This window comes from Haplochromis burtoni, unplaced genomic scaffold (assembly GCF_018398535.1).
Source record: "Haplochromis burtoni strain Fernald_Lab_line unplaced genomic scaffold, NCSU_Asbu1 Contig_156, whole genome shotgun sequence".
NCBI classification, from domain to species: Eukaryota; Metazoa; Chordata; class Actinopteri; order Cichliformes; family Cichlidae; genus Haplochromis; species Haplochromis burtoni.
Genome location: NW_024582517.1, coordinates 1075221 through 1094120, shown reverse-complemented (window position 1 = coordinate 1094120; position 18900 = coordinate 1075221). Strand labels below are relative to the sequence as shown.

The window sequence follows — 18900 nt, the reverse complement described above, 5'->3', positions numbered from 1 at the left end:
CCTTTGACCTTGGACGTTAACAGTGAAGGTTAAGGTCAAATGCTTTGCCATCCTAGGTGCTCGTGTCCCCCAAGACCTAGTATTTTGTTGTTGTTTCAAGGTGATCCATACAAAATTTAGGGTAAAAGTTTTGGTAGTTTTTACTCATTTTCATTTTTGGTGAAAGCCCCTGACCCGTTTTTCACAAAAATTAAATCAGCAGAGTTGTTAGAAGTATCTACAGATGTGAAAACTGCAAAAAACAAGACTGCTGACGTTACAGCCAACAAAAATTTAAGAAATCGATCAAACAAGAACACTATCATTTCCTAAATGTTGCCGATACAATCGAAGAAAGAATTTTAAAAATAATTTTCAAGATAAAAGACATTTTATGAAAGTTTTTATGAAAAGATTTTGTTTTTTGGAAAATAAATGCATGTGTTTATGAATGACAGTAAAAATGTTTGGATTTCTGTCATGTTTTAATGTAATAATAGAACTTATATTGCTGTTATTATTATCAGGGTTAATATTTTGGGGTGCTGGAATGTCTCGTGTCTGGCAGTCGAGGGAAGGACGTTTGCACCAGGAGCTACATGTGACAGGACATACTACTCTATTTATAACATCTGAGTGCAAGGGCCCAGTCTGACATATGCAAGGGCAGATGGACATCGTAGCTTAACTATTCCTGCAGGAAAACGCAAAGCTACCTCGAAAATTGGATGATTTAAAAAATAAATAAATAAATCTGCATCAGGTAAGCCTCTGCATATTTTACTAAAGCACATTTAACATAATATAGTGTGGTTATACAGCTCGTGGTTATGGATACTGCTGGTAAGATATTTTGAGGTATTGACCCACAATAGTTTATATTCTGATAATATTAATTAGGACAAAAAAGTAATACTAATGGTATTTTACTGTTACTTAAACAAAACCGCAGAAAATGGCAAATGTATTGTGTTTGACACATTGAGGCCTATCATGATCATTTTTGAGATTTTCCCTATGTTGAAAAGGCAAAACAAACCCAATGTAGGTGTTTGTTAAGTTCATATGTTGTTCCCTGACACTGGGCAGCTGATTTGTTTTCATATCAGATTATATGACCTGTTTTCAAAGATCAGGGCCCTGGAGTATTTTGGGGTTTGTTATGGAGCTTGTGACTAAGGTGCTTTGGTGTTACTTTGCCACTCTGAAGTCTCGCTCATTCATCAAACTTTGATCTGAGAAAGCTTTGCCCTCTACACAATGGCTTCCTTTAATGACAGGTGATTATAAGCAATGTTAAGCCTAAGACAAATGCACATGCTCTATATTTAACTCAAATGTGTTGACGTAACCATATCTGCTACCAAAGATACCAAGAATGAATTGTTATGCATCACTCAAGGCCACTTTAGTTAAGCTTATGCAAAAAAAAAAAAATCTGTTTAAGTATAAATATATATTCTTCTTTTTTTTTTAGATTGAGGAGCATGTGAATTGTCAGAATGGATGATTTAGATCACAGTATTCACATTGCAGAGGATGACTGGACAAGCTTCTATGAGGAGAGTGAGGAGTGCAGTCTGCAGCAGCCTTCACTTGCCTGCCTTGATGATGCCAGTCTCACAGATTCAGAGGATTCGGGAAACCTAAGCTCAGCTGTCAGCCAAAGCCAGCAAGACTCACAGCAGAATCCTGATAATGACAAAGATGGAGATACAAGCAACACAGCAGAATGCACCGAAGAAGAAAGCTCTAATTTGTCAGTGCCACTTCATCAGCCGGAGGATGCTGCAACAAAATCTGAAAAGGACTCTGAAGTATATCCTAAATGTCCTGCACCAGTCCCAGAGGAGACGGGTTACAGCGCTACAAACACTCTGCAAACTGAGCTACTGAATAAATCAGAACATCTGACAAAAGATGGAGAAGTGCAGCCAGAGAGTGAACCGCTTTCTTGTCACCAAACAGGATTAAATGTGAATGAGCCAGACACGACAGAGAGGGCTGTAAACGAAGATGTAAGGAGTGTTTCTGCAAGAGCAGAGAAGGAACGCTGGTTTGTGACAGTGAACGATAATCCCGCACGATGGCGAGCACGTCCCACCTCTGTAAAAAAAAAACGAAGACAAAAAAAACCCTTTGAGAGACGTCATGCATGCAACGCTACTCAGGAGAACTCACCTGAAAGTGGTGTAAAGTTAGAGATGAATGAAAATAAACCTGCATCTCAGGCAAGAAGGGAATCTAAATCAAACCAAAACCAAAAATCAGGCAGCAACCCAAGTTATGAACACAACGTGGAGGTAGGAGTCATTTCAGAATCATCACAAGCGGCTTTAATATCTGATGAAGAAGACAATTTTCCATCACTCAAACAAAATATTCTTAAGCCGATGATGAAGAGAAGCAAAAGTGAACCAGACAGCTCAGCTTTGATGGCACGAGACCCACTCACGCATTCACAGATGGAGAATGAGGAGTGCGATGAGCTTGAAGACAGTGCTGAGTTCCTCTCCGTTTACAGTTATGATTCAGAAAGCTATTTGTCAGCAGCTGAATCAGTGGAGGAAACTCAGCATCCTCCTCAACACCCAGAAATGTGCAGCTCGTTATCTTTGACATCCAGCTGCCAAAAAAAAGATGCTGACTCTACACAGGACGGACAAATGCATTCTTCTTTTTCCACCAATGTGTCAGCTGCCAGCTATAAAGTTTATGAAGGTACCGGCGCTGTGCCTTCCCCAATGCATCCATCTGCCAACCAAAGAAATACAAGCATGCCAGATCATATCCCCCCATGTGAAAATGAAACACACTGCTTGATACTCTTGGACACACCTGGAGCCCAAAGACATAAAATCAATCTTTCAGTACCTGGTTTCTCTAAGGAAGAACAGCCCTCCCCTCTCTGTGTTCCTGATGTAACAGTAAAACCTTGCTCTGAGGAAGACTGCCCAGAAACATATGCCAAAGCTGAGGGTCACAGTCGACCCGTGTACGCCATCTCTGCTTTTTGGGATGAAATGGAAAAATTGACAATAAATGACATTTTGCAGCTCAGAATGAATAGAGGCTCATCACCTATAGAAACAGGAGAAGCCACGACACCAAATGTAGATGAATCCCCAACAAATCATGACCCTCTGGTTGACACTGTGGAGTATAATTTGTCTTGCAGCACTCCCATGGATATTTCAGACACAGCAGACTCGGACTATTTTACGCAGGCTGACGAATCTAAGCCAGACCAATCAAGCTGTGAGTTTTCCACCTCAGATTTTGAAGAGGAGTACTGGCAGTTTGTTGGCCCCAGCAGGAACCCCAGCCCTGACCCTCACAGAAAAAACAAGCACAGCAGGAGTGACTCTCCATTCTTCTCAAACGATGAGTCCACATGCTCCGAAGGCAGAGAGACGCCTGTGCCTTTAGAGGACTTTGCAGGGCAGTGTTTTGACAGCCAGAAGCCCCACACTTTGACCTCAAGCACACTTGCATTGCCTAGACAGTTAACCAAAAGTAAAAGTATGCAGAATATACAAACTCTCAACAGAGAGAATGCATCTTTGCCTGCTTTACTTGGTAGTGATGAAAGTAGTCTGTTTTTTAGCAGATGTCAGTCTTTGGCAGAAAACACTGCTTTTAAACTAAGTGACAGCCTGGGAACACAAATTCCTCTGTCTTTTCTATCCAGCACAGACTTTCTTGATTACCAAATATCTTACCCAGAGGTGTTTGAATACTTTTTCACAGAGGATAAAGTAAACTCTGACTCCAGGCACTTCACTGTTTATGATCCAAAAGACATCTCCATGCCTCCTGTCTTTGACTATGCTCTTTGTTCATGTAGAGATGAAATGTCTTTCTCTCCTCTTCACTGCAACGAGGAGAAACCCATCCCCATTTTCTCTTGTTCTCATCCTACCGTCAGAGAACTCACACTGCCCAACGTGGGCAGTGGGTTTGCACTCAATGTTTTCTTGAGTGCAAACTCTGATGAAGTGGATGACATCTCTCCCCTGAGAATTGTGTCTCATTCTTTCATTCAGGCCCACCAACATGGATCCACAGTAGAAGCAGCCGTGGGTGGATCTGCCAGCTGGAAAAGTTTACTGCCGATAAGAAAAATTAACTTCCATGATAAAGGGAGCATATGGTGCAGAGGATCTGGTGACTGGGTGTTTCCGGTTGACTTCGAGAAGATACCCAGCAGGAGAGAAGATCCAGGGGCACCGGTGCTGAGTGTGGGAAGGGTCTCCCCGGCTTCCTCGCAGCTGTTTAGAGAGCTAGAAGAGCAGCATTTCATTTTGGAAACTATACAGACAACAAGTAAACATGAGCTTACGTAAAATCAGGAGACATAAATGTAAAAATGCAACATATTTAATTTCACTTTTTGCCCTTACAGGACACCAGGGCATCTTCTCCACACTGAAGCAGTCAGACATGTGTTTAGTCTGCATTGCCTTCGCCTCCTGGGTACTAAGATCCTCTGATCCAGAGGCTGCTGATGCCTGGAAAGCAGGTATGATCATTTCTGAATTTATGTTCGTCTATCAGTCATAGTCAGTCGTGATGTTTTTCCCATTACTTTGCTATGTTTCCTGATAAAATTTAGGGTAACAATTTATGATTGGGCACCCTATTCAGTAGTTAATTTTGAAAGTACTGAATAGGCAAATTTTAAGTGATTAGTAGTTTTTTGGTATTTTTGTAGAAAAATAAATTATTTTCCCATCTTCCATCAAGTACACCTTACTCTTGGGGCACAGGCGATGTTATGGAGAGGCTCAACTCTAAGGTACTATATAGATAAGAGTCAAAGGAGCTCGCAAAGAAAAGCGTCTGGACTTCTTTAAGTTACTTGAAGACGTTTCACCTCTCATCCGAGAAGCTTCTTCAGTTCTAAGGTCAAATGGTGAAGAGTCCCAGATATAAACCTAGTGGGAGTATCCCCCCACAGAGGGACAAAAGGACCCCCTTATGATCCTCTAATCGCCTGAGCCACATATAGATAAGAAGACACTGTACACTCATTTTGATAGTTATGTTTGAATTGTGATTATAAAAAATCATGTTTTTATTTTTTTATGTAAGTTGGTAAGAAAGAACAGACCTTATTATATTTATATTGGTAAAATAAAAGGCGCAAGATTGATCCACTTCATAATATGGCCCGTGCCCTAAAAAGTACTTATGATGTAAGATGGGGAAATATGGTTTGTTTCAAAAATTACAATTAAATTGCACACTACTAAAAATTACTTATGCAGTACTTTAAATCACTTACAGTACAAATTGTGTCTCTTTTCCTGTAACATTGTTGAAAGTGAGGCAAAGTTAATCAACTTCATAATATGACCCGCGCCCCAAAAAGTACAGTGTACTTACTACGTAAAGGGAACGTATGGGGAGATATCGTTTTGTACTTAAAATTAATTATGAAGTACTTTAAATTACTTCTAGTATAATGTGTGTCTCCTTTTCTGTAAGCTACCCAAAATTTAAGCAATACATAAAAGTACCTAGGCATTACTTACATTTATTTACAATATAATTATTAGTTTTTCCCTGTAACATACCTGAAGTTATACAATACTTACAATTACTCTTGAACTATAAATTACTTACGTTATTTACAGTCTAATTATTTATTTTTTTCCTTTAAACACTTGACTTGTACCCCCTTATTCTAGTGTACCTACTTTTAAGTATTTGTAGGCAAATTTAATCACATTCGATTTTCAAATCAAATACACTGAAATTCCATTTAGTTACTAGAGAATTGCATCTTTAGTTGTAGGCTTTATTATGAAGTTTTGCCAATTTTAGTAAGGAAAATAACTTTTGCCTTAAAACATTAAACATTTTCCCTGTCACATGTTTGTGTACTAGGTGATCAAACATGAAAAGTTGAAATTCAAAATAACCATGGAAATCCTTTTCAGCTCTACTAGCAAATCTGAGTGCACTATCAGCTATCCGGTACCTGCGGCAGTATGTGAAGAAGAGGAATCCTCAACCTGAATTCTGATATGTACATACAAAACAAACTACTTCCAGCCATTCTCACTTGGGTCCATGGATAAAAAGAAATCCACTGTATTTATATTTTGCAAAATGTCTACAGTTAAAGTGCATACACAAAGTTTAAAGCTGCAGCCCGGCATGAATTGAGAGAAATGAAAGTTGTTTCCAGCCTCAGTTGTTCTGGTGCAATTTTTAGGTCAAGTATGGACAGTATGTGACAAAGATATTCAGGATTTATAGCTTCAGTGTGAAAGAACAACAATGCAGTTTAGAGCCACAAAGCAGAGATTTTACAGCGATATCAGGCATTTTAACGTTTTATTCACTTCAGTGTGTCACTTCTGGGTAGGCCTGAGTTGATACAAGGACCATAGCTAGACAATTTAGATTTGCTCACCACCTTCCACTTTGAATGTCTTGTTGTGCTAAAACACACAGCTGCATAATGTCAGAGCAGCTTAATTTCGACCAGATGGAGAGTGTAAGCGGTTGTCTGTGTGGAGGAAGAAAGGTTTTGCTGTAGATGTCTCATATGTATTTTGCTGTATGTTGGAGGGAAAGGTTAAATAGTTGACAGAAAAGCTTTGAATACAAACGGTGGCTCGCAAATGTCTTTGTTTGAGAGAATCTTAAGACAAAGTCACGTCTGTGTGATTTAAGAGGTGTTTAGAGGGGATCTGGCATTTTTCAAACATTTTCTACAAGATGAAATTATTCAGATTCAGCTGAATAAGGTTAACTCAGCTTATTATTGTATAAAGATGTGGAAAATCCTGGGTACGGTAAATTAAAATAAATAAACTGGTTTAATGTCAAATTTGTTTGTTTTCTTCTTGGTTCCGTTATCAGGTAGGGAGGCACAGAGGCACAAGTGGGGAGATGTTGGTTTAAAATTATTAAAAAGTCAGCGCAAGATCTCCTATGATGATGTCACATCCTGCGGGTGTACAAATTTCAAGCTAAACAAATTTCTCATTAGTACCTTCAACAAAACACAAAAGACAACAATTTATATGTTTAGTTGGTATTAGTGTCTCAAATTGATCTTGTTGCTCTTGTGAAATGACAATTTTGTTCAAAGATTTTCATTTAAATGGTTGTTGTCAAAACACTTCATGTGATTTGCTTTTAGTGCCACAAACGATTAAATGCAATCAAATCAAGAATGAGAGCCTTTTCCTCTGTCTGAACACAAGCTGCACTTCATAACCTCCAGAAATGTAAAATTAGCTGCAGAATGGTTGTACTAAGACATTTTCACACATGCACATCAGCCCTGGTGGAGCTGTATGCGAGATTGGCAATTTTGTGACACACCGGATTGGCTCTAGATGGATTATAACGTGCCAACTCCCTAGAACGTGTCTGAGGGAACACAGTAAGAGAATTAACTGCCTTAACCAAAGTGAGTATTTCAACTACACTTTTAGTGTCTCTTTGGGAAAAAGGAAGAGCAGGAAGTGCAAATAGGACATGGTGTCAATTCAGAAATATTTATTGAAATAAATATGTCATGGATACACTTTCATATCATGTCACATAAATACTGAATTTGGGCAGTTCTTTTTAAAAATGTTCAAGCTGAAGTTTCGATCCAATTAAGTTGTTCTCATTAAAACTGTAAATACGCTTTCCTAATAAAATCAATTAAAACACTGTCTGTAAAGACAGATCATGGTCCGATTCTAGTCACTGCAACTAATAATACTATATACTGTTTTTAGCTTATGACTTACTTTTGTGCTGGATCAAGGGTCGAGTGTTCACAACTACTGTTATATCAACTCGCTCATATAGGTACAATCTCAAAAATGAATGAATAAAAGCTTCGGTTATAGTGTGAAAAGATATCTTGATATATAAAACTTTCGGATTTAAACAAATATTTAGCAGATTTAGGAGTACATACAACCTCTACTATGCTTTCAAAGGCTAAACACCACAATGCAACTCGCTACTCTAGTTTGGTGAAAACTGAAGACTGAGTCATGCTAGGTTATTACAATCATCCACACATCGATTTAAATGTCATTCTGTACAAGGAAATCTTTTAGAAATCATTACAGAGATAGTTATAGTTGACACCAAAGTCAGTCTGTTTTCATATCCTTTATAAGAGCTGAATTTTAGCTCATTTTTAAGTGACTGCATAACAAACAAGTTTTTTAGAGTCACTTTGAATCTCACATAAGAGTCAGAATAATAATATTATTATTAATAATGCTATTATTATCAGTGTTGAATATTATAATAATAAAGTAGTATAAATTTTCTAGTGATATGAAAATCTCAGACGGACTTTGACAGTCGCATTAAGTGCTGAACAAGGAATGCACATAAAGATCCACAAATATTTTTCTAAAATATATTAAAACAAACAAAAATGACACAAAATATTCTCTTACAGTTTCAAAAGTACACAGTATTGGGTAAAAGTTTAGAGTTTCAGGGCATGCACCTCCTTGGACTCAAGATGGCTTGTCACCTTCTTTCTTCAGACGGCTTTTGACAAACAGAAAAAGAGTTAGATGGTGCAATGACGTGTAACAATTGACATGAGTTTCCCTGAGCAGTGTTGACTGCATGTTGGACATTTTGGCAAATGATGTAAAAGTATCACTAAAAAGTACAATTTCAATTTGTACCTTGCGCAGTTAAATGGTCAAACATGAATTCAGATAGAGAATTTTATTATTCAAATTACTAAAGTGACCGAATAGAGAGAGCTCACCTGTAATAATCCTCCTGACCTGGTAGAGGGCCTCCATGCAGGTGATGCCCGTGCAGCCACTGCTGCTCCATTGCCATCCTCTGCAGCTCTGCAGACTGAGCATGCATGGCCTGAAGCTGATGAGCTGCAGACATCGGAGGAATTGGGCCCTGCAGCTCTCGTGGATACGCTGCTCCTTTTCAAATTTAAACAAGGTCACAGTGAACCAGTGGAATTTAGAAATGAGTCAAGATGTGGTCTGTGACTAAGTACATTAAAGACTACAAACCAAACAGTGGGTGGCGCAGCATCTCATGATCATGAGGAAGATCGCTAAGTAAAGGGTTGGGGATTGGGCCTGCAGGGAAAGGGAATCGGGCCAAACGTGGTCCTGTTGCCAGAGGATCCACTAGTGGATGAGGGCTTGAACCTGTTTGAAGAAAAAAGAAAGACCTATTGTAAAAAGCTAAAGTAATATTAAGACCTTGATATGTTGAATACAGCTGAATAATTAACTTCACCTTGACCGAGGGGGTCCTGTTGGTGCAGGTGGAGGTGGGAGTGAATGTGAGAGTGTTGGTGATGATGGGGTGTAACATTAAGCATCTGCAGCCTGGCAGCAGGATCAGTCGCCACTGAAGCCATCCTCTCAGCGTGAAGCCGCTCTGCAGTGAGTCGCTCAGCGTAAGTCAGCTCCGGGCGCAGCTGAGGTGCCGCTAACACCATTCTTTCACGCTCTAGGTGGTTCAGCCCAGGATGGAACGGCGCAAAGGGATGTGGGGGCCCAGGTATGTGAGGAAGACCTAATGGCCCATGTCTTGCAAAGTGCTCCATAGGGTTTGCAGCAGGGTGCAAGGTTTCCAGGTCTGGGGGTTTGACCTCAAAGCCAGGCTTCATCCTCTCGCGTAACTCCCTCTCTCTGAGGTTCCTCAGCTCACGCTCTCTGAGGCTAGGCTCAGCACTGTACAGGCCAGGCATGTGATAGGCCAGCAAAGGGTCACCAGGGGTCAGGGACACATAGAAAGGATGGTTGCGGTTGGTGGGAGACATGACATGGGGTCGGGCGTATTCGCTTAGGGTGCGCAGGGCGGGTGTGTCTGGGCCAATGTAGGGAGGAACGGCTGCTACTGTGGTGGGCGGCTGCTCAAAGGAGGGGCGTCCGTGGCCTTGAGCCACCATTTGAGCTTCACTCATACGACTGTCATGAGAGGAGCTGGATGCTCTCTGTAAGCAAATGAGAGATAACTGTTGACATGTTTTATGTAACATTTATGTAAAGGGGAAAAATGAAATTAAAAGAATATTGCACTTACAGCACTTCTGTCGGCCTCCCTTTCTCGCTCTCTCTCTCTGTCCTTCTCCCTTTCCCGTTCTTGTCGAGCACTGAGCTCAGCTTCTCTCCTGGCCTTTTCCACAGCTTCCTCTCTTTTCTTGGCCAGCTTGGAGGATGGCAGTGGAGTAAAGAAAAGGTCTGTCCTGGCACACGAGTTGTAGCCACGATCCAAGTGCTTGATAAACCTGAAATATTTAACAGATATGCATTTATGAGCACTGAGTATCAGCTTCATATGCACAAAACTGCATTACGAATCATTCAAAAAGTTTGGCTTTTCTATTATAGACGCAAAGTCTAATGAAATTTAAACAACACTTTCATTTAATGTTGATTTTCTTGCAAAAATATCTATTTTTAGTTTGTTCTTTAAATGAAGCATTGAGATTTTTCTTCACTTAACCTGAAACTCATTTATGTATGTTTACTAAATTACTCTCAGCTATTAAGAAACTTTATCAAGAACCAGTATTACAACATTGTTTATGCTCATTGTTTGATTGCCTTACGTCCATCACTTATCTGGAAATGAAAATAAAAGTAAACGTTATGATTTTGATCTAAGTCTCCCAATACAAATAGCTTCAGACAGACTTCAGGCAGATTTAAAAGCCTGGTGAAACATTTGAAGGGCATTTTGGATCAACTAGTCGAAGAATGAATCATTTTGTGTGAACTTCCAGACTAGCTGAGGGGTTGGTGTGAGTTTATTATCCTGCCAATTATTGTGTTTTCAATTTTTTTGTCACGCTTTACAACAAATTAATAATATCAAAATCTAAATTTTGACCGGAGACAAACAGAAATACATCCAGTCAATTTGGTGGAAAAGCAAAATGTGCTGCAAACTGGCCCACGGTTAAAGCAGCTACTGTAACAGTAGTTCCCATGACTACTTGTATATGAAAAGTGTGACTTGTATTGATACATAAAATTACCACCACAGTCTACAGTCCATTTCAGCTGCATTGCTCAGCTCTTTGACTCTGCTCCAATACTTTTACTCTTTTAGGTGTCATTGCTCTCACACATCTGTTTGTTTAAAGCTTCAAGAATTGGTGTAAAGAACAATAAAATATAAAACTTAAGAAAAAAAATACTGCCATCTTGAGATCACAGAGACTTACATCACACAGACTCTCACACACCCTTTGCACTGGACTTTGATTTTTATCTCAGCTACGCTCCTGCATAGTTTAACAAGTGCATCATACTGAGTTGTGATGCTATCTGCTGACACAAACACACTGAAAAGATGAAAACAATACCAGCTATTGTATTGTGGCTGGTAAAAATTCACTGTTCACTGATTGCCCAGGACAAAAAATATCAGACAAGCAAGTTCAGAGAGGAGATAACGAGCCTAGTGGAGAATTTCTCAGCTGAGTAAAGATGAGATATACTTTATTGTTCTCAGACATTTCTCAGACAGAAGTGCTGAACGCGAAAGGGAAACATATTTTTCTCACAGGTCAAAACATCTTTTAAAAGGAGAAAAAATGCTGGACTGACATTTCTCAGGTGATTTTACTGCACCTGTCAAGTAAAACCTGGATTGTTTTTTGCAATTTTACAGAAATACTGACTTTAAAAACAAACAAACAAACAAACAAACAAAAAACATACCGTGCAGACTGACTGGCATGACTTGCCATGTTGACAATGGTTGGCTCTGGTGAGGGGCTTCGAGGTGGAGACGGTGGGCTCTCAGCCTCCTCCATCTCATCAAGAGGCTCCTCTTTAACCTGAACTTGCGAACCTCCTGCAGCGCTGCCAGACGAAGGTCTCAGAGGAAGAGATTGGAATGATGGCTGGAGGCTCGGTACAGGGCCAATAGCAGCGGGTGTTACAGAGGTGAGGGGGTGTGAGGCTGCAGCAGGTGAGTAAGAGGAAGTCATGTTTTTTCCAGAGTTTGTCTGCACCTGAGAGATCACTGGAAGCTGGCCTGGAAGTGAATGCACAGGCAAAGGTTGTGGCATAAGCTGAAGAGGTGGAGGGGGAGCGCCTGGAGGATGCTGGTTGGGCAAGGAATTGAGAGGCTTTAGAGCAGGAGGCGGCGGAAGATTAGAGGGCATCTGGGGGAAAGGTGTAGCAGACTGATGGGGAAGCTGTTTGTGTGAAGGTGGAATAGGAGTAGTGGGAGGAGGCTTGACTTGAGGACCAGGAAGAGGAGGCTGGTGGAGCTGACCATCCCTAAAGAAGGATGGGGGTCGTTGGGGGGGCAAAGGTGATGGACCATGCAGCTGCAAAGGCTGCGCAGAGTTGAGAGTGGATGGGATCTGAAATGCTGGAGGAACAGGAGACTCCTGTTCCAATGATGATGGCAGAGCAGGTGGACCGGAAATACAGTGAGGGGTGGGCTGTGCACGGCTATTTGTGCCCACTGTGGCAGCTGACTGGCTAGTGGCGGCCTGAGGGGGATCTGGAGAGGGAGGAGGGGGGCTCTGAGCTGGGTCTGCAGAGGGTATGCTTTGCAGTAGCTGGGGAGTGATAGGCTGTGAGGGGAGGGCTTGGGGGACCGGTGTGTCAGCTAACACAGCAGTGGGGGCAACCGGCTCTGATGGAACACCGTTGGGCTGGGCAGATGAGTCAGAATCACTCTCGTTGCCCTGCTGAGGGCTGGGAATGCTAGGAGAAGAGCTTCGGTTGTCTTGATCGATGTCTTTGGTGTCACTGCTGCCATCGTCCTGAGCACTCCGGCTCTCTGAAGAGCTTTCCTCCTCGACCTCAGCCTCACCCTCTGAACGCGAGCTCTGTGGATCCTGGAGGAAAACAAACACACACACACACACACACACACACACACACACACACACACACACACACACACAGACACACACACACACACACACACACACACACACACACACACACTCACACACACACACACACTCACACACACAAAAAAACCCTGGAAATCCATTATAGGCTGCAGTGCAAAAGTGAATTCATTTTACAGTAAACTGTGTTTATATTTATCAAAACATTTTCTTTCCTTTATGGGGCGATCGTGGCTCAAGAGTTGGGAGTTCGCCTTGTAATCGGAAGGTTGCCGGTTCGAGCCCCGGCTTGGACAGTCTCGGTTGTTGTGTCCTTGGGCAAGACACTTCACCCGTTGCCTACTGGTGGTGGTCAGAGGGCCCGGTGGCGCCAGTGTCCGGCAGCCTCGCCTCTGTCAGTGCGCCCCAGGGTGGCTGTGGCTACAATGTAGCTTGCCATCACCAGTGTGTGAATGGGTGGATGACTGGTTGTGTAAAGCGCTTTGGGGTCCTTAGGGACTAGTAAAAAGCGCTATACAAATACAGGCCAATTACCATTTTTACCATTACAAAAATGATGAGGATCATCATAAAAGTGTTACTGCAGCTTTAGTTTGCAATAAGTGCTCATGTGCTCTCACCTGTGTCTTTGGCCTTTTAGGTGTTACTTTCTCAGGCTCATCGGGCTCCTGAGCAGCACTTTCCCGTACACGTTTTGCTGACTTTTGTGACGTGACCTCCTCTTTTATCCTCTGCAGAGGACAAAAATGTCATTACTCTCCACAAATTAGATGACTCCAACCGACGGAACTATACACACATCGTAATGCTGTGCACACAGCTGTTTAAATATTAGCTTTGTTAAAAGACCGAAAGTTGAGGCACACAACGATGTGTGCTGCAGGTAAAGTTTCTGGGCTGCCTTTCCTCACCACAGCCATCCCTCAAGACTCTCTCCATTTAAAGCAATGGATTATCAGGGACTGTAACATCTAGTCTTTGTCCTGAAAAATTATGTGGTTGTCAAGGCAAAAAGAAAAAAAAAAAAAAAGAAACCCACACTCCACTGTTTGGCAGCAACCAAAGCGACCCACAAACAACCAAGTTAGTATCACAAGATAACTCCAAACAGGTCCAACAAGTATACGAATAGGTAATCGTGCTCTACCTTGTTTGTTTTCTTTGTGGATTCATTCTTAGTATCTGTGGAAGACGATCTCAAAGAATTGGAGATGGATCCACTCGGGGAGGGCTGGTTACTGGACTGCTGATCCTCACTGGTCGGGGAGCCTGTAAGCCTTCTGTGGCCACTTCGTAACGATGATAACTGCTTTAAAAACAAAACAGAACACACATTTAATATTGTTAAAACCCAAAACAAGGATGACAAGTATCCCTTACTCGCAAAACCTGCAAAGAAGCAAGACTTAAAGCTATGAAATCGAATTTAATTGTAATCTAATGTCATTGGTAATAGTGAGTGTGTGGCTGATCTGCCAGCCTCACGCTTACAGGTGCTCTGCTACGCCGTGTCCTCATGGCATGCTTGCTGTTCACTTCTTCCTCCACTTTAACAGGTTTAAACATGAACGGAGCACTTCCTGACTTTGGGGCTGACGGCAGACATCCGTGTTTGTTTTCATAAGTACGACAACTTGTACACAGCAAAGGGTTGCCTCTCCCACCCTGGTGCCAATCCTTAGAAGCTGTAACAAGAAAAATGGCTTTAGGTACAAGTTTCACTGTTAACTGTTTAAAAACAGCTTTCTTTATCAGCTTTTAGCCACTGTTCTAAAACTAAAACTCACTTGTTGTGCCACAATGACTGCAGCTCTTGCTTTCCTGTTCACTGTCTTCACTATCAAGATCATCATCACTGGCAGAACTTGCATCCACTACAAGAAAACAAACAAACAAACATGCCAAAAACAGCTTAGACCAACACAAAGTCCAGCTCATAGGACTGCCAAACCTCTGGATTTTACAATTACCCCTCCATTCAACAGACTTGGGGACACCTTTCCAAAGAAGCTTGTGAGGATTACCTGAATAATTTCGAGACTGTGCGTTCAAAGGAGAAGCTGCAGATCGGGTTTTTGCTTTGCGAGAGGACGGCTGCCTGCGCTGCTGTCGGTAAGCTCTGGTTCCTGCGGCCTCTGGTGTTTTCTTCCAGTGGTAATAGAAAGTGATCAGTTCTCCCTGATGACAAGAACACAGATAGTCATGTTATGGCTTTCTGATCAAAGATGTGACAACAGTGACATGTTACAATCATTATAAATTGCTTTGTCTGCAAAAACATAATGTGAAATTACAGTCTTTTTGCTGGGGAGAAAGTCTTTCCGAATGCGGAAGAAATTTTTGCCATATTGTCTCAAGCCTTTGATGAAGCGTTTCTGTAGGGACCAAAAGAAGGCAAAACAAATTGAATGATATTCAAGCAGAACACTATTACAAACAGGAGCTTTCAATAAACATGCAACTGATTTACCTTGTAAAACTAGTGATCTGCTTTTTAAAACATGTAGCTGTTACAGACGCAATGCTACTGCAGAGATGCATCATATTAGATTCTATCTGAAGAACCATTTAAGATGCAGGCAAACTGCCCAAATAATAATAAAACAAAATACATCTACACTACCCGCAAATACTAAATGTGTTACATATATTTAAACCCTTTAGAAATTGTATAAGCTTGCACAAAGATCTAAAAAACCTTTAATGCAATATAACTAAAAAAAAAAAAAAAGGCTCTCACCACGTCGTCTCCCGACCAACACTTTTCAATAAGTTTTGGCAGAGGCTTCTTAACAAGACGCTGGAGAGCTTTTGCTGCATCATAGTGACTTGCATGAAGCTAAAATAAAAATTGTGGATTTTAATACATCTGCAATAAATGATGCTGAAAAATAATAATATGACTCAAGTTGTGCCTCATACCATGTTCAGAGCATTGAGTGTGGTGTCATCACGGGAGGCTGCTAAACATCCATCCTCTGTGGATCCACCATCACACATCCCTGCAAACGCCGCCATGCTCCTTGAAAATAAACAGAAGTATTTATGTTAACAAGTGAAACCAATGCTGAAGGGGTACCTTTACCCTTTCTTAGTTTGACATTACTTTTCCTATGTTGCCTGCTTACATGATATTTAATAAATCAGGCAAAAAATAAAGGCGAGAACAGCAATGCAGCTTAAGAGCAAGAAAAGCAACATTTATATCATTGGAGCACTATTTTTTTTTTTTAACCCACAGGTACTGACGAATGAAAAATGTTGCTGAAATGCTGAATACCAACAAACCACCAACACAAGCAACTGTAAGGCCAGATTAGATACAGCAGTATTCACTAAATCCCTGCATCACCGCCTCAATATTTTCTAACTTCAACATAATCGCAGCAAAAAAAACTCAAAACAAAAAGCACAATAGAGTCTGAACTGACTCAAATCTACTGCAACCAACCAGAAAAGAAATGATCTAACAACAATAGCGAAACCAAGAGTGGTTCTATTTTGCATGTACTTCCTCATCTGTAACACTTTCCTGATGACTGTGTCAAAAGTGGGCCGGTAAGACTGGCTCTCTTTGCCTTTTAGTATTTTTACACCAATAATGGTACGTACTGCCAAAACACATTAAAGGTTACATAACAGTTTTAGATTATTTTGTAATCAAAAAGTTACATCTGTATTTAGCTGTTCAGTAAGGGCACTGAGTTATTTACTATTAGATGTTATTGTAAATTTCTGAAGAAATTTTATACATGCAATTTTTTTTTCATTTGCAAAAGGTGCCAAGACTTCCACTTACCTAGCAGCTCTGAGGTACATGAGAAGGTCACAGTCATTGACCCCAGGCGTCCACATGAGCTCCTCACTCTCTGTTTGAGTTTGCAAACCAGGCGCAGGCCGTGGCTGCAGCTCTGGGAGCTTGGCCTGCAGTGCAACAAACGAAAGGCCAAAAGCACAGCAATTAAATAATCAGTACAAGGGACAACAAAAGCAAAACTTACAAAGAAAAAGCTACAAAAAACACATTATTAGCATGTGTATGAAGTAAATAATGGTTTAAGGTTTTTCTGGTTATCAAATAGGTTTAGCAAGCTGACTTACATAATAGGATTTCCATGAAGAAACCGGAATGTAACATTAGCTATGAAAGAAACATTTACAAGGGATGCATGTATATCTTTCTTTAATTCACACAGGCTCAAATATATAAATCTTTTATTTATTTGTTATTAGTCCTTTATTTATCCAGGTAAATATCTCATTGAGATGAAAAATCTCATTTCCAAGAGAGACCTGGCTCTTGGCAGTGCTGACAAAGCCGAAGCCTATTAACTTGATTGACAACTGGTAGTTTCTCTTTGCCACCTTAAAAAGGATTTGTTTGACAGCACTCATTGGACTGACCAATACTTAGGTATATTGATTTTCCTTAGCTCTTGAGTTCCTTGGACTTTCTCATTGTTCTGAGTATGTATATGTATATGTATGTACACACACACACACACACACACACACACACACACACACACACACACACACACACACACACACACACACACACAAAGAGCAGGATAATACAAACAAACAAAAAATCACTGGAAACAGCTGTGGTTATCAAACAAATTGGTGCAGCCCTACAAATAAGAAAAAGTTGTGAAACTGCAAACCTGTGCAAGTCCCTGCAGGTTTGAAAGACACATGTTTAGCTACATTGTTCAGAAAACACCTCCTAATCTCAACAAGTCTTGTGGAACTGGCTGTACAGTGAGTCTAGTAGCTGGTGCATTTCTTAATTATAGTTTATTTATAAAAATAAATAAATAAGATAAAGCAGCTACCTGATGACTTGGCCCCACTCTGATCTCTCCCTGTGTGCTGTTTAGGCTCCTGAAAGTACAGAAGAAAAACAAAAAACAGGCAGCATTACATTTCTACACCAGAGCAAATTAAACTCAATTGTATTAATTAACTGCAGTCTGAAATGCATACACATGTATTTAACAGGTAATTAACGCTGTACGGTATGTAGTCAGGCACAAGATCAATATTTGCATGTAACTTGTCAGAGCAGCTTCCCTCACACAGACTGCACAGTGATTTCAGCAGTGCGATAACATCCCGCCCCTCCGCCTCTGTGGGCCAATCTCAGCCGTGAGCAGCGACGTTTCCTTATATTACATGAATGAAATCCGACGCTACAGCCATCGCAAAACCCTGTCAATCAATCATACATGAGCTGCTAATTTCTACGGACACCATTACGAGAACAGTGTGTGCTACTTTTGGAGATCAGACTGACAGTAAACCCTACCCAGCCTAGTTAACCTAAGCATTCCATAATAAATATCAACATTAGCATGCCTAACATTTTGACACCGATTAGCAGTCTCTCATGTAAATACATGCCTCACGGGAATTCCACAGCCGATTCAATAAATGTTTGCAAACTCTACCTAAGGTTAATCCAATTTACTGACATTATTTACACGATAGCTGCAGAAATAACCGTGCCCAGAAAAAGCGTTTTGACAAGCCCGTGCCATTAGCTGCTAACTAGACAGTAGCGTTACGCTGTTATTTTGGCTAGCTTGTTAGCCAGGCACGAACTTCGTGACCACTGACACTCCGACTATTTCACACAAGCTGCTCTCAAAGTAACGCGGGGAAACACTAAAACACACATTTCAAGACAACTAAAGAATGCGACGTAAATGAAGGCGGCGAGTTAATGAAGTTACCTCCGCGGACTGAACAGGTCGTCCATGTCGAAGGATGTTTGGATGTGGCTTGTTGACACTACGCAGCGCAGTCAGCGGGCGATACACACAAACTATGCGAATCCCCTATTACATGGCTATTCAAAATGGAGGCGGTGTAGTGGAGGGACTCGCTCTATTTTTTTTCCCTGTGCAATGACCTCAGCAGCCACAGCTAAGACTTCAAAGTTGCCTGGGTGTACACAACTGAGCATGTGCCGCGGATCAGCAGCAAGCAGCGCAAACGATACCGAGGCTTCATGATCATCATCACCACCACCAGCAGCTGCTGCTACCGCTGCTGCACAGGCAGCC

At 41.2% G+C, this 18900-nt stretch overlaps 2 protein-coding genes across 4 annotated transcripts; one reads left to right on the top strand and one right to left on the bottom strand.

Annotated features, from left to right (window-relative positions):
- The first annotated feature begins 562 nt into the window (after positions 1–562).
- On the top strand, positions 563–7398 carry LOC102306445 (PPARGC1 and ESRR induced regulator, muscle 1). Its single transcript, XM_005932256.3, has 4 exons — positions 563–742; positions 1457–4305; positions 4385–4501; positions 5925–7398. The coding sequence occupies exons 2-4, from the start codon at positions 1482–1484 to the stop codon at positions 6008–6010; spliced, it is 3027 nt and encodes a 1008-aa protein (XP_005932318.1). The 5' UTR covers positions 563–742; positions 1457–1481; the 3' UTR covers positions 6011–7398.
- Positions 7399–7485: 87 nt separating this feature from the next.
- On the bottom strand, positions 7486–18900 carry rereb (arginine-glutamic acid dipeptide (RE) repeats b). Of its 3 annotated transcripts, none has more exons than XM_014336795.2 (17): positions 18568–18900; positions 17668–17716; positions 16629–16753; positions 15752–15851; positions 15570–15668; positions 15124–15204; positions 14854–15007; positions 14617–14703; positions 14321–14514; positions 13977–14135; positions 13450–13560; positions 11676–12811; positions 10030–10234; positions 9238–9940; positions 9006–9146; positions 8738–8912; positions 7486–8508 (listed from the first exon to the last, which is right to left on the bottom strand). In XM_014336795.2, exons 1-17 carry the CDS (start codon positions 18591–18593, stop codon positions 8475–8477), a joined length of 3579 nt encoding a protein of 1192 aa, XP_014192281.2. In that variant the 5' UTR covers positions 18594–18900; the 3' UTR covers positions 7486–8474. The 3 variants fall into 3 exon arrangements, with proteins under 3 accessions (XP_014192281.2, XP_014192282.2, XP_014192280.2); XM_014336796.2 differs by having other exon boundaries at positions 8738–8906; positions 13977–14138; positions 18568–18899; XM_014336794.2 differs by having other exon boundaries at positions 13977–14138; positions 18568–18898.